The sequence below is a fragment of the Sminthopsis crassicaudata genome, chromosome 2, assembly GCF_048593235.1.
Source record: "Sminthopsis crassicaudata isolate SCR6 chromosome 2, ASM4859323v1, whole genome shotgun sequence".
Taxonomy (NCBI): Eukaryota; Metazoa; Chordata; class Mammalia; order Dasyuromorphia; family Dasyuridae; genus Sminthopsis; species Sminthopsis crassicaudata.
In genome coordinates, this window is record NC_133618.1 from 675,092,033 (window position 1) to 675,105,892 (window position 13,860).

The following is a 13,860-nucleotide window of genomic DNA, read 5'->3' on the forward strand; positions in this document are numbered from 1 at the left end:
ACCAAAGAGGTTGCATCTGAGTCCTTGAAGCACAGATTGTGAATCCCAAGATGTGGTCCTAGCTTTTCTTTAGGGTTTTTTGAGGAAGAAAGAGAAATCCAAATTTGTGGTTCTGTGTCCAGGAAAAGGGGCTCTCAAGGGATGATTCCCAGAAGAAAGGTGTAAACTCGGGCAGTTTCTTGTTGAGAACAACAGCAGAAAGAAAAGGCTTCTGATAAAATGCAGCTGAAAAAGGAGCATGCTGGGATTCCCAGATTCCCAGAACTCTTAAGTCTTGAGTGCTGGTATGAATGAGGATGGGGTCCCATGGGTCACTGAGAGCAAGGCCTCTTCCTTCGGAGCCTGGGGTCCAGGACACTGGGAAGAGAGCCCCCAAGCCTGCGCCTCTGAAGAATGAGGGTTTCCTGGCAGAGATTTGAACACTTTGACATTTGTTCCTTCAGCCCATTTTGCACATGAGGAAATTGAGGCCAACAGGACTAAGTGACTTGCCCAGGGTCACCCAGCAATCAAGAGTCCAAGGCCAGATTTGAACTCAGGAAGAAGAGTTTCCTGACTCCAGGCCTGACACACTATGAAGCACTTCCTGCCCTCAAGTGGCGTGCATCCTGTGGAGAGGAAACGCTCAGTCATTCAGGCGTATCTGACTCTTTGCCACTCTGTGTGGGATTTACTTGGCAAGGATGGCGGGTTGGTTTGCCGTCTCCTCTTCCAGTGGATGATTCCAGGCTCACAGCCTAGTGAATGTTTGAGGTTGGATTTGAACTCGGGACTCCCTAGCTCCGGGCCCAGCGCTCTGTCCCTGAGCCACCTTCCTGCCTACAACTCTTGTGTAAAGAGATCAGTAAATATCACCTGAAGGATCTCATTGGGAAAAATCCCATGTGCCAAAATGTTTGTGGCAGCCCTTTTGTAGTGGCAAGGAAGTGGGAACTGAGTGGAAGCCCATCAGCCGGAGAGTGGCTGAATAAGTAATGGTATGTGAATGGTCTGGAATATTATTGTTCTCTAAGAAACGACCAGCAGGATGATTTGAGAGAGGCCAGAGAGACTGACAGGAACTGATGCTGAGGGAAATGAGCAGGACCAGGAGGTCATTGTACACGGCAACAGCGAGAATGTACGATGATCAATTCTGATGGACGAGGTTCTCTTCAACAATGAGGTGATTCAGACCAGTTCTTGTGATGGAGAGAACGGCTGCACCCAGAGAGAGGCCTGTGGGGACTGAGTGTGGATCCCAGCACAGCATTTCCATCTTTGTTGTTATTTCCTTGCTTTTTTCCCCTTTCCCCCCTTTTTGATCTGATTTTTCTTGTGCTATAATTAAACTTTTTTTTTTTTTTTTTTTTTTTTTAAAGCACCTATTAAGTATCAGGCACTGCGCTTAAAAAAAAATGGACCCTTTCTCAGGGAGGAGCTTGAGATTCCTCAAAGGGCTGATCCCTGTCTTCAACAAGCTCCCAACATGTGCTCCAACTGGCAAGTCGGAAGTAGAAAAGCTGGTTAAACAGCAAAAGACCCAAGTCTCTTCATTGGACGGACTAAAAAGGAAGAAACCATCATCGATCAGTGGTCGCCAATGTTGTCTGCCTCCAGTATCACTTCTTGTCACTTCCTGAAGCTGACCTAGGTTCTGACCTTCCTAGAGACCTCTAGGCCTTGAGATCATGTGACTTCTTATAATCTGTAGATGTCTGGTTAAGCCTAAGGTCAGATCCACTCCATCTCATAGACTTTTTGAGAAAACTTCACCTGGTCTTATGCTGAATCTCCTTCCTTTTCTTGGGTTCTTTTCCCCTGGGGGTGTTTATCCCCCAGACATATGCTGAGGAGGAAGCCCCAGGCCCCACCCCCTTAAATCTACCTGGGCAGTGATCAGTCACAGCCAGTTTCCCCGTGCCTCTGGGCTGAGGCAGTCTGTTGATGGGATTATGGATCTGGGTGCAGAGGCTTGGATGGGACTCAGGAGGACAAAGGCAGGCCAGTCTCCTTCATCTTCCTCAGGGCTTTAATGACCAGCAGGTGGCCAGCAAAGCCAGTTCTGGTAGGACAACTCTGATGGGGGCTCATGGGATCCAACATGGCCCTAGGGTCCTTGTGAGGGCATCAGCTGGGGTGAAGTGTGTGCCATGGGGCTGGTCACGAGGGGATGATCCGTTCTCACGGGGTCAGGGAATCCAGAATTGGGCAAGCAGACAGAGGCCCGAGGTCAAGTGGGGCCTCAGATGGTGGATGACTCTTCTGTCTACCTCAGTTTTCTCATGGGGGTGATGGTCGCCCCAGCCTCCCAAGGTAACACAAGGAGAGGCTCTGCCAGCCTCAAAGCCCGAGAGAAGTGCGTTTATCGTTCCTCAAAGCTCTCCTTGGCACATGTCAGTTAGCTTTAGAAAGACTTCCTAGAGAGGCGGGGTCCAGCTTTGGCCCTGTATACAGCAGTCACTCAATGTGTGATCTTTTCAGTCTTCTGGACCCAGACCCAGTGCCAGCTTCCTTAGAAAACAAAAACACTCACAGACCCCTAGAATAGGGGTGGATCCTTAGAGGCTGGGAAGCCCGGGATGTAGCCATTCAGCAGAGGTCCGAGGGGGGTAAATGGTCTTACTTTGGGGGAGGTGTGAGACATGAACCAGATTTACAAGGATCAGGTCCCAGTTGCGGTAAGAACTTCTCAGCAACTGCTGATTAGGTTATAACATGTTAACTAAATGGATTTTATTTTTTCTCTTTAGGGGCTATGCAACAAAACATGTTGTCGAGGGTTTGGAACCTAGAACATTGTACAAATTCCGATTAAAGGTCACCAACCCTTCCGGAGAATATCACTATAGTCCAGTCGTCTCCGTATCTACCACCAGTGAGTGGGACCTTTTCTGCCCTCAGCTTCTAAGTCCTCCTGAGTTCTGTGGGATGAAGGGGGAGATCGCAGCTGATTTACAAGGAAGACCCTTTTTGGGTTTGGTAAATGGGCCAGAGGTGGCAGGAGGAAGTGCAACTTCGACCACCTCCAGTTGGGAGAGCCATTTGTTGAGGCGAGAGGACCTGGTTTGTAGGAAATGATGAGCTTTCCTGCTTAGCAGAGCTCTTCGCCTGGGGCATGCGCCATGTTGGAAGGCCTGGTCAGTGGCTGAGGGATAGGAGCAGACACTGACCCTGCGGGCCTTGCCCTCCCCCTTGGAGACAAGTCTGACCTTCCTGATGGCCTACTCCTCCCCTGGTTTCTGGGCTGGGAATTTCAGCTAGCAGCAGCAGGCCTGTTTGTTGTTTCCATCATGATCAGAACAGGATCTCCATCAAGTGAACGCCCTGGAGGAAAAGGTTGGGGGTGAGGGGCTAATGGTAGCACACCAAAAATGGTTCTGCATGGGCAGTTCTGAACTGTCCAGCAACTGTGTCCTGAAGGACATGTGGGGGGTCTTCTATGACTTGGCATTTATAAAACATTTAAAGCCTATAAAATTCTGTATAAACTTTCTTAAGACACTTATTCATAGAAGAGATACTGATGATTATTGATGGAGGGGAGTCACCACAATGGGAATACCTTGTACTAGTGAAATCCCAGATCTAGACTCCCCCCCAATATAGATATGGCTTCATGGGACCCTGAGCCCAAAGCCCTCCAAGAGGGAGGGGAGGAACTGCAAGTCCTGTGCCCATTGGACTATTGAGGAAACTCTGCAGGCTGGTGATGTGCCCATTCCTTGTTGAAGAGAGCCAGTACATGTCACAGGCAAGGCTAGATCCCTCCAATGCCCGAGATCACTTCTTTCTCCCCCCTCCCCCTTACCACTCACTACCCTTCCCCTCCCCACTGGCTTCTATGGATGTTGGGTGACTTCCCGGAGTGCAGCCAAGGTAAGCCCGACGCCCAATCCCCAACCTCCTTTCTAGTGGGGCAGAGGGACATTCTGACTTTTCTGATGGCCTGAGACTCTTGGTACTTATAGTGATATCTGAAGTGAGTGTGTGTGTGTGTGTGTGTGTGTGTGTGTATTTAGAATAATATTTTCCCCCCAATTACATGTAAAAACAAATTTTAACATTCATTAAATTTTTTTTGAGTTCCAAATTCTCTCTTCTCTGCCCTCATTGAGAAGGCAAGCAATTTGATACAGTTTATACAAGTGTAGTCAAGTAAGCATATTCCATATTAATCATGTTGTGAAAGAATCTCCTCTGCCCCCCAAAAAGGACCCTTTGCCTCCCATTAAAAAAAAAAACAAACACCACAACAAAATACAGAAAGTGCAGAACAGTATACATCAATCTGCATTTAGACTCCATCCCTTCTTTCTTTGGAGGTGGATAACATTTTTCAACCTGAATCCTTTGGAATTGTCTTGAATTGTTGTATTGTTGAGAATCTCTAAGTTATTCACAGTTGATCATAAAATATTGCTGTTACTGTGTACAATGTTCTTCTGGTTCTCACTTCACTTTGCATCAGTTCATTTAAGTCTTCCCAGGTTTTTCTGAAAGTATCCTGCTCTTTAATTTTTATATGACAATAGTTTTCTGTCACAATCATATACACAATTTGTAAAGCCATTCCCCAATTGATGAGCATCTCCTCAATTTCCAGGTCTTTGCCACCACAAAAAGTGCTACAAAAATAGTTTTTGTGCAAATTTTTCCTTTCCCCTTTCTTTTTGATCTCTTTGAGATATAGACCTAGGAGTGGTATTGCTAGGTCAAAGGGTATAAACATAATGTTATAGTCCTTTGGACATGGGACCAAATTGTTCTCCAGATCAGTTCACAATTCCACCAGCTGGGTTCATTTTTTCATATCCTCTCCAATGTTATTTTTCTTTTCTGTCATATTAGCTAATATGAGGTGGTACCTTAGAGTTGTTTTAATTTGCATTCCTTTAATAAATAATAATTTAAAGCATTTAAAATGTAGAAAACTTTGATTTCTTTGTTTGAAAAATGCTGCATTCATATCCTTTGACCATTTATCAATTGGGAAATGACTTATATTCTTATAAATTTGCCTTAGTTCTTATGTAGTTGAGAAATAAACCCTTTATCAGAGATACTTACTCTAAAAAGTTCTCCCTGTTTTCTGTTTTCCTTTTAATCTTGGGTGCTTTGTTTGCCCAAAACTTAAATTTAATATGATCCCATTATCCATTTTATATCTCATAATTCTTTGTCTCTTGTCTGGCCATAAATTCTTCCTTTCTTCATAGATCTAACAGGCAAATGATTAGATGCTCACCTAATTTGATCATCTCGGTATATGGTCTAAGATGTTGTGTACCTAATTTCTGTCATATTTTTTTTCTGATTTTTCTATTTTTCAAATGGTGAGTTCTTGATGTAAAAGCACTGAATTACTATAGTAATTTACTGCTGTGTATTGTGTGACTAATCTATTCCACTGATCCATTACTCCCATTTCCTAGCCGATAACCAAATTGTTTTTGATGATTGCCACTTTGTAATACAGTTTGAGATCTGGTAAAATAAACCACCTTCCTTCACATTTTTTTCCATTGATTTTTTTTGATGTCCTTGATATTTTGTACATCTAGATGAATTTTTTCAATATTTTTCTACCTTTGTAAAATTTTTGGTAGTTTTCTTGGTATGCCCCTGAATAAGTAAATTAGTTTGGATTCACTTGTCATTTTTATTATATTGACTTGGCCTATCCATGAGCAAATGATACTTTTCCAGTTGTTTAGATGTGACTTTATTTGTGTGAAATTGAGTTCATATAGTTCCTGGGTTTGTCTTGGTGGTAGATTTCTAAGTGTTTTATATTGTCTACAGTTATTTTAAATGGGATTTTTCATTCTATCTTTTGCTGCTGGATGTTGTTGTTAATATATAGAAATACTGGTGATTTATTTGGGTTTATTTTGTATCTTGCAACTTTGCTAAAGTGGCTAATAATTTTCTTTGTTGATTCTTGAAGTAAAACATCATATCATCTGCACAGCTTCAAATGAAACTGCATAGCTTCATTTCCTCATTGCCTAGTCTACCTAGTCTATCTAAATCCTTCAACTTCTTTTTCCTCTCATTGCTATAGCTAGCATATCTAGTAAAATAATGAATAGTAGTGGCAATAATGGGTACCTTGTTTCACCTCTGATTTTATTGGGAAGGTTTCTAGCTTTTCTTCATTACAAATAATGTTTGCTGATGATTTTAAGTAGATACTATTTATCATTTTAAGGAAAGCTCCATTTATTCCCATGTTCTCTAGTGTTTTTTGTTAGGAATGGGTATTTGTTATACACTTTTTCTACACCTATTGAGATAAAAAATGATTTCTCTTGGATTTATTATTGATATGGTCAGTGAAATTAATAGTTTTCCTAATATTGGACTAACTTTGCATTTATAAAACCCACTTGGTCATAGTGTATGATCCTTGTGATTTATTGCTATAATCTCCTTGCTAATATTTTATTAAAACTTTTTGCGTCAACATTCATTAGGGAAATTAGTCTATAATTTTCTTCCTTTGCTTTTGCTCATCCTGATATAACTATTGACACCATATTAGTATTATAAAAGGAATTTGATAGGACCCCTTTCTGGCTTATTTTTGCCAATAGTTTATATTGTATTAGAACCAATTGTTCTTTAAATGTTCAGTAGAATTCACTTGTGAATCCATCTGAGCCTGGGATTTTTTTTTCTTAAAGAATTCATTTACAATTTGTTCAATTTATTTTACCTTGTTCCTCTTCACAACTGTTTTGCTTCTGAACACCATTTCTGCTCACCCCCTCAACTTTGTCTTTTTCCTCTCCCCTTCAATTTTCCTATAGGATAAGACACATTTCTACATCCACCTGAAGGTGTGTGTTATTCCCTCTCTGAGTAAAATTTCAATGACAATAAGTTTTAAGTGTTGCCCACACTCCTTTCCCCAAAACATCTTTTCTTCCACTGTTATAAATCTTTTCATGTCTTTTTATGTGAATTATTAACCCCATCTTTCCTTTCTCTTTTCCTCTTGTCCCAGTGCAATCTTCTTTGTTTTATTTTTTTTGGAGGGGGGCATTATCCCATCAACACTCAAACCTGTACCTTCTCTCTACAGATATTCCTTCTAACTGCCTAATAATAATAGATTTCTTCTCAAAGAGTTACAGATCATGTGTTTTCATGTAGGAATGTAAACAGTTTAACCTTATTGAATCCCTTTTGTTTTCTCTTTCCTGTTTACCTTCTTATGCTTCTTTTGAGTCTTATATTTGGAAATCTAATTTTCTTTTTAGCTCTGATCTTTTTCATCAGGAAAGCTTGAAAGTCCTCTATTTCATTGAATATCCATTTTTTGACCCTCAAGGATTTATACTTAGTTTCACTGGATAATTGATTTATGGTTATAATCCTAGCTCCTTTGCCTTCTAGAACATCACATGTCAATCCTCCTAATCCTTTAATGAAGAAGCTGCTAAATCCATTGTAATCCTGACTATATTCATGATATTTGAATGTTTCTTCCTGGCTGTTTGAAATGTGTTCTCCTTGGCCTGGGTGGACTTCTGGAATTTGGCTAAAATATTCCTGGGAGTTTTGGGGTCTCATTCAGGAGGTAACTGGTGGATTCTTTCAGTTTCTATTTGACTCTCTGATTCTAGGATATTGGGGCAGATTTCCCTGATAATTTCTTGAAATATGATTCCCAGATTCTTTTTTTGATAGCGGCTTTTAGGTAATCCAAAAATTCTTAAAATATCTTCCCTGGATCCAATTTCCAAGTCAATTGTTTGTCCAAGATATTTCACATTTTTTTCTATTTTTTCATTCTTTTGATTTTGTTTGATTGATTCTTGATATCTCATGGAGTCATTAGTACATTTGCACCACATACATATATACACACAAATATATATTTTATTTATATATGTGTATATACCTATACATATGGATGCATGTATACACATATGTATATATGTTTATACACACATATGGATAGATTTATATTGCTTTTCTGTTGATTTAAGCTGGGTCCTTTTAAAAATTCAATTATCATGCTTTAAGTTTAGGTGAAAAAGGAACTAAGATTTACTATTCCAAGTCCCAAATGTCTTAAATGGACAAGGAGGGTGTCAGAGGGGACTTGACTGGCATACGGGGAAGTCTTTGAAGTAAGACAAAATGGGCCCCCATTGGTCTTTCTAGCTGTGGCTCCTATCACAGGTAAGAGTGCTGGATTTTCAAAGAGGTACTCCATGTCAGTGAAGTTCACTAAAATTTATCAAGCCACAACTCTTATATAGAGAATATTCTGGGTTCTGGGGAAGCTATGAAGCAAAGATCTTATCCAATAGAAGACATGCACATGGCTTCAATGCAAAACGAGTTTGTATTATGAGTGCAAAAATATGATTCAAGGATGAAGGAGGGAAAGAAAATGTCCCAACAGAGGGTATCAGCTGAGGATTTCTTTTTCATCTAAGGAAAATAACTATTTTGAAAAGTGGGGGATATATTTCTTTGTGTTTAAAACTTTAAAAAAATTCCCAATGGGACATTAGTGATTTATTGGAGGGGAAAAAAGGTCTCTACATTTGTGAATTGTTTGTAGGAGTTGAGTGTCTGAGACACAGTAGGCGTTGGAGTAGACGGCAAACAGATTTCTTCTTTGAGAAAGTAATTGTCTTTGCAGAAGTTCTTTGAGCCACACAAGTTTGTATTTGAGGTCCCTAGTTGTCTGCTCAGAAGTCATTATAAGACATGACTGGAATGGACATGAGCCCATAGGGCTGGCCTGAACCAGATGGTTTTAGATGCAGGGCTCTAAGCGGGGTGCTCTAGTGGGCAAGCAGGAAAGGCCCGAAATGATGCTCCCTGGTCCTTTTCTGGGCTGCTGCCAGGCTTAGCGGAAGCCCACCTTGGCCCAGATGCACAGTTAAATGGTGATTGGCCAGGCCGTCAGGAGAATCCCCAGCACACTCAGGCTCTCTTCCCTGCTTAGTCATTGGTTATGACTGGAACCCTTCAGAGTGACCTGCAAGGGAGCTTCTTTCCATTAGATGGTTTTTTTTTCAAGTACCCATTATACGCTCTCCAGAACTGAAGAGTCACAAAAACATACTCTGAGTAGAGCTGTGCTCCCTTTCTCTGTGGGTAAAGTGCATGAGATTTTAGCTTAAATGAGGCACGCAGCTTTAATCGATGCCCCCTTAGAAAACCAGCTGCCATTGGCTAATGGACAAATGTCTTCTCTGTATGCTAGTCACTTGGTCACTGCTTTACGGAGAACCTCAGAACCCACAAATAAAGCCTGCCCATCTGCCACTCAGTGGCACTCCTGTTAAGCCCAGGAAGAACAGTTTTCATCATTCCCTACACTTTTGGATCCAACCCTGCTCAGATGCGCTTCTGGGCCGTGAGAATATTCCTCGTGACAAGGGGCAGCTCAGTAAACAGTCCTGGAAACCATAAACCCACCAGAAAAAAATGGAGAGCTGGCTTGGCCCTTGAGGCAGCTCCCCTGACCTCCTGTGGAGAGATTTCCTTCTATAGTCTTCCCCCTAAATCTGGAACTGTTGAACAGAGTTGGGGCATTCTGCCCTCCTTGCATTTCTCCTCTGCTCTCTGTTTTTGATCACGCCTTCCTAGAAGTAGATATGAAAGGCGGTGGCTATGGGGCCATGGTTAGACAGTCTGGAGTCCTAGCTTCCGTTTCTTGGGTTTGCCCATTCCAGGCCAACCCTGACACCATTCTCGGTTTCCTAGGCCAGAATTTCTGCCTTGGTTCCCAGCAGGGTAGGGATGAATGCATTAAGATGGGAAAGGACTTTTCTATCTCAGAGTGATGCATATGGGTGGGTATTGGCTGAGACCTGGAGGCTGCTCCCCGAGGGAAACCCTTCTTATCCTTGTTGAGATCCTGGATGATGTCTCATTGAGACAGCAATAAGCAAAATAATTAGCAGTTTTGAAATTTAGTTACAGCAGCCAGCTTTTTTAATCCCCCAATTTCTGGTTTGGGATGAATGAGGAAAAAGTCCTTTTCTTCAGGTGAAAGGTCCGGAGGTACGGTCCAAGAGCTGGGCGTGTGAGCGGGAGATTGGACTCTATAAGAAGCGCCATAAAAGCTGGAGTTGGAGATCATCCCAGTCGAGACATTTTCCAGCATCCATCTGCCCATCATGTTTTAAGATGATTACAAAACTTAAAAATGTTATTTGTTTATAATTGTTAGTTGGTCTCCAGGGACGCTAAACATTCAGATTTACAGATGGAAAATGTTTAAATAATTTCAGAGGATAAATTCCTTTGAACATATCTAATGGGCAGCCATTAGCTTGGGCCGGCCCGAAAGCTTAGCTCAGTTTTAGTACTTGGGAGAAGACCAGTAGCTTTTATCTCCCACTCTATAGGATCCTAATAACAAAAAAGTCCGTAAAGATTTTTAACATATTTCAAACGTCAATTTAAAGTATATTTGACATATTGCTTAACGTGACTTGCAAGTACATTTCAAGCAGTTGGCTGGAAGTGCTCTGGCTTTGGCATTTGACACTTTTAATTGGTTCATAGCATGATGTAAGGATTTATGGGTTTGATTCTGTACATACAGGGCCCTCTGCTTGGGGCATCTCGGGGGACGGCTCCATCACGAGGGGAGCGAGCCAGGCCTCTCTTCTCCCCTAACTCTCTGCCCTGGGAAGGGTGGGACAAGGGTGTGAGCATCTCAAGGTTGGTGAGATTGGAAAAGACAACGGAAGGTTCTTATTGCCAAGGTTGAGCCCCCTCAAGTGGCTGTGGGCAGCTGGTGACTCGGCTCTTGGCCTTTGTGGTGGTATTTTTAGAACAAAAGAGTCAAAGCAAAGGCCTCGTGAGGGACAGGGGTGGCAGGTCCACGGGAGTTCTTTGAAACTTTCACCTTTTACCAGAAAAAGAAATTGCATCTGGGGTGTTTGGGCCAACTTTCCCACATGGTTTCTCCATCCGTCTCTGTGGGATCACTCTAGGAAACCACTGGAAACACTTGGGACTCATGGCCATCTTCTGAACTGGGTCACTGAGAGATGTGGGCACTGGCCAGGGCAGGAGGGCAGGCCAGCCACAAGGCCCCGAGACGTCTCCCTTTGGGCCTTGGGAAGCAGCAATACTTTGGCTGCCCACAGGGGCTGTGCTTGGCTTTTCCAGGTTATCTAGCGCATTCTCAGGTGGGTTCTGCCTTCAGCCCACTGCGGGGGGTCTGCTTTGTATCTAGATGGGGGGCACGGTGGGTCCTGGTGCTTCTGAAGTAGTAGCTCCAGGTGAAGTAGTGCCCACAGGTCGGACTTGTTTGTGTGACCACCATGGCGGGCATGGATGTGAGTACACATTAGGGCTGAATGTGTGCGTGGTGCCAGTGGGGTTCCCTAGCCGGGAAGGTTTTTCTTTGGCACAAATCTCCTGGCTTTGGAAGGTAGGGAATGCGGGGCCCTGCTAGGCTGGGGATCCAGGCCTGGGCCAGGCCGTCTGGATAAACGTGTTCTCAGTTTTCTCAGCTGCATCTCCTCGAGGCTCCCGGTGGCAGCTTGTGTTTGATGGGCTGCCCCACGCTAGTGACTCACACCGACCCGCAGAACCACCAGCCTTGAGACACATTTTCCCTTGTAGTGCTTGGGTAGCCCACACCCTGAGGTAGGTGGCCAGTGCATCCTGGGAAGATGTCGAAGGCCTGGGGACCAGAGCAGCATCCTGATCAGTGGGCTTAACAGCATCAGAAAGAGAGTAGAAGGCGAATGAGATGGAGTGCTAAGGAGCTCCCCTAGAGATGTCCAGAGCTGGCTGCTTTTGGCCCCTCTTCAGTCCCTTCTCCTTCTATTCACTGAATATTATTTATTGAGTTACTCTCTTCCCTTTGCAGCTTCTGTTCTCTTAGCATCTCTCAGACTGCGATACCTCCTTCTCTCCATTTTGGGCACAGGGCAGAAGGAAGTCAGAATCCCCCAAAGAATGAACACTTCCCATTTTGGAGTCCATTTGTGCTTGGTTGTTTTTGTTTATTTTTTTTGCTGAGGCAGCTGGCGTTAAGTGACTTGCCCAGGGTCACACAGGAAGTATTAAGTGTCTGAAGTCAGATTTGAACTCCTAACTTCAGGACTGGTGCTTTATTCACTGTGCCATGTAGCTGCCCTTCTTGGTTGTTTTTAAAATCTATTTTTGGCTTCTTGGCAAAGTCACATGAATTGTGACAGCGGCAAAGTAGCTTTGCTACTCCTAAGAGACACCTTTTAAAGTTTTAAGCTGCGAGTTCCCTATATCAGAAAGGATAATTTCCAAACCTCTTCATCGCATCCACCAAACACCAAAGATTTCCCAAATCTTTTAGCTCAGATCGTCTCCTTTGCCCAAAGTGAGGCCGCTTTTCCCAGTGGAAAGCAGCTCTGGGTTAACGCAGCTGGGTCTCCCAGTGCAGCATTGGGGGGCAGGGAGCTGGCTAGCCCAGAGCCTGACAGGACCGTGCCGGGGGCGCCCCCACACTCAGGAGCTGACTGTTGGTTATCTGATTCCTTCAGGGGAGCCCATGAGTAGTGAGCATTTCCATCGAGCTGTAAATGTGAATGATGAAGAACTGCTTGTCCGGATACTTCAAGGAGGGTGAGAGAACCTCAAATTTCCCCCCAGATCCCATCTTCCTGACTGCCTGAGGGCAGTGATTTTTGGGGGATTTTCTCTAGAAGTCCCAGAGCCTTTGTCAGGGAGCTCCTAAACGGAGCTGGCAGACATTCATGTAGAACATGGGGCAAATAGGAAATTGGAGTCAGGTTCCTTGGAAATAAACTTGCACAAAAAGGCCTACCGGCCCCACAGAGTGGCGAGACACTCCTGTGGATGGGCTCTTCAAAGCTCTAAGGAGGGTTCTAAAGGGAATGGAGGAGCTAAACTTTTGGAAATCAGTGCAGCTGAGAGCTTTAGGTCCCCTCTCAGCCACTTCCATTTAGGGTAAAGCATTTCCTTAAATCTGGCCGGCTGGGAAGCAGCTCTCCCAGCTCGTCAATTCACCCATCAGACGTTCAAGGGCAATGGGGTGGGAGGAGAGACCCTGCCTGGCAAAGTGCGCCTGTTCTTTGGGGGAAGGTGTTCTCGAAAAGACAACCATGTATGACTATATACTCTGCTAAATTCACCAGGGAAACCCTTTCCTGGGTCTTGGTCCGAGTCCCCTCCCAAATCTGGAGCCAAGATGAGCTAGGGCTTCAGTGTGAAATCACACTGACTTAGTTTCCCCTTGGAAGCCTCCATCTCCCGTCATAAACAGTTAGTTTCTTTACGAGTCCGTGTGCCAGGCAAGCTGAGATGATGCGGATGCAACCACATAGAAGGGAGGGGGCCTGTCCCATTTTCCCACCAAGCTCCTTGTGAGCTTGTGTGCAGAGGAAGCTGGGATGGGGTTAATTCATGAGTTTCTTGCCTTTCTCTTTGGAAGCCATGTTAAGGTTGATGTTCCCAATAAGCTCGGCTTTACCGCCCTGATGGTGGCTGCCCAGAAAGGTTACTTACGGTATGTTTGCTCTGGCTTCTTCCTCTGGGTGGGAGGTGGGCTCTGCCTTTGCCTGAAGGGGGGGTGGGTTGGACTTGGCATGGAAGCAAGAAGGGCACAGAGGGGAGAAACCTGGGAGAGGGGAGCTTGTGGCGAGATGCCATGGGAGGAGAGGGAGCCCTCTGACTTGCCCTGGCACTTTGATGTACCAGTCTTTGAGATAACTGGCCCAAAGGCTCACTATGAGTTAGAGAAAGCCCATCCCCACATTTCTTTCATACGTCTTTAAAAAGTAGTCTTGACGTGTATACATACATTGTATTTAATATATACTTTAACATATGTAACATGTATTGGTCAACCTGCCATGGGGGGGGGAAGGAGGGGAGAAATTAGAA

At 43.9% G+C, this 13,860-nt stretch overlaps 1 protein-coding gene across 4 annotated transcripts in view; it reads left to right on the forward strand.

The window, feature by feature from the left end:
• FANK1 (fibronectin type III and ankyrin repeat domains 1) overlaps positions 1-13,860 on the forward strand; it is a 71,860-nt gene that overhangs the window by 52,480 nt on the left and 5,520 nt on the right. For all 4 annotated transcript variants that reach the window (XM_074297140.1, XM_074297138.1, XM_074297139.1 and 1 more), the window contains 3 exons: positions 2,733-2,857; positions 12,498-12,579; positions 13,409-13,483. In XM_074297140.1, coding sequence (XP_074153241.1) covers positions 2,733-2,857; positions 12,498-12,579; positions 13,409-13,483 — 282 coding nt within the window. The remainder of the gene's footprint in view (positions 1-2,732; positions 2,858-12,497; positions 12,580-13,408; positions 13,484-13,860) is intronic.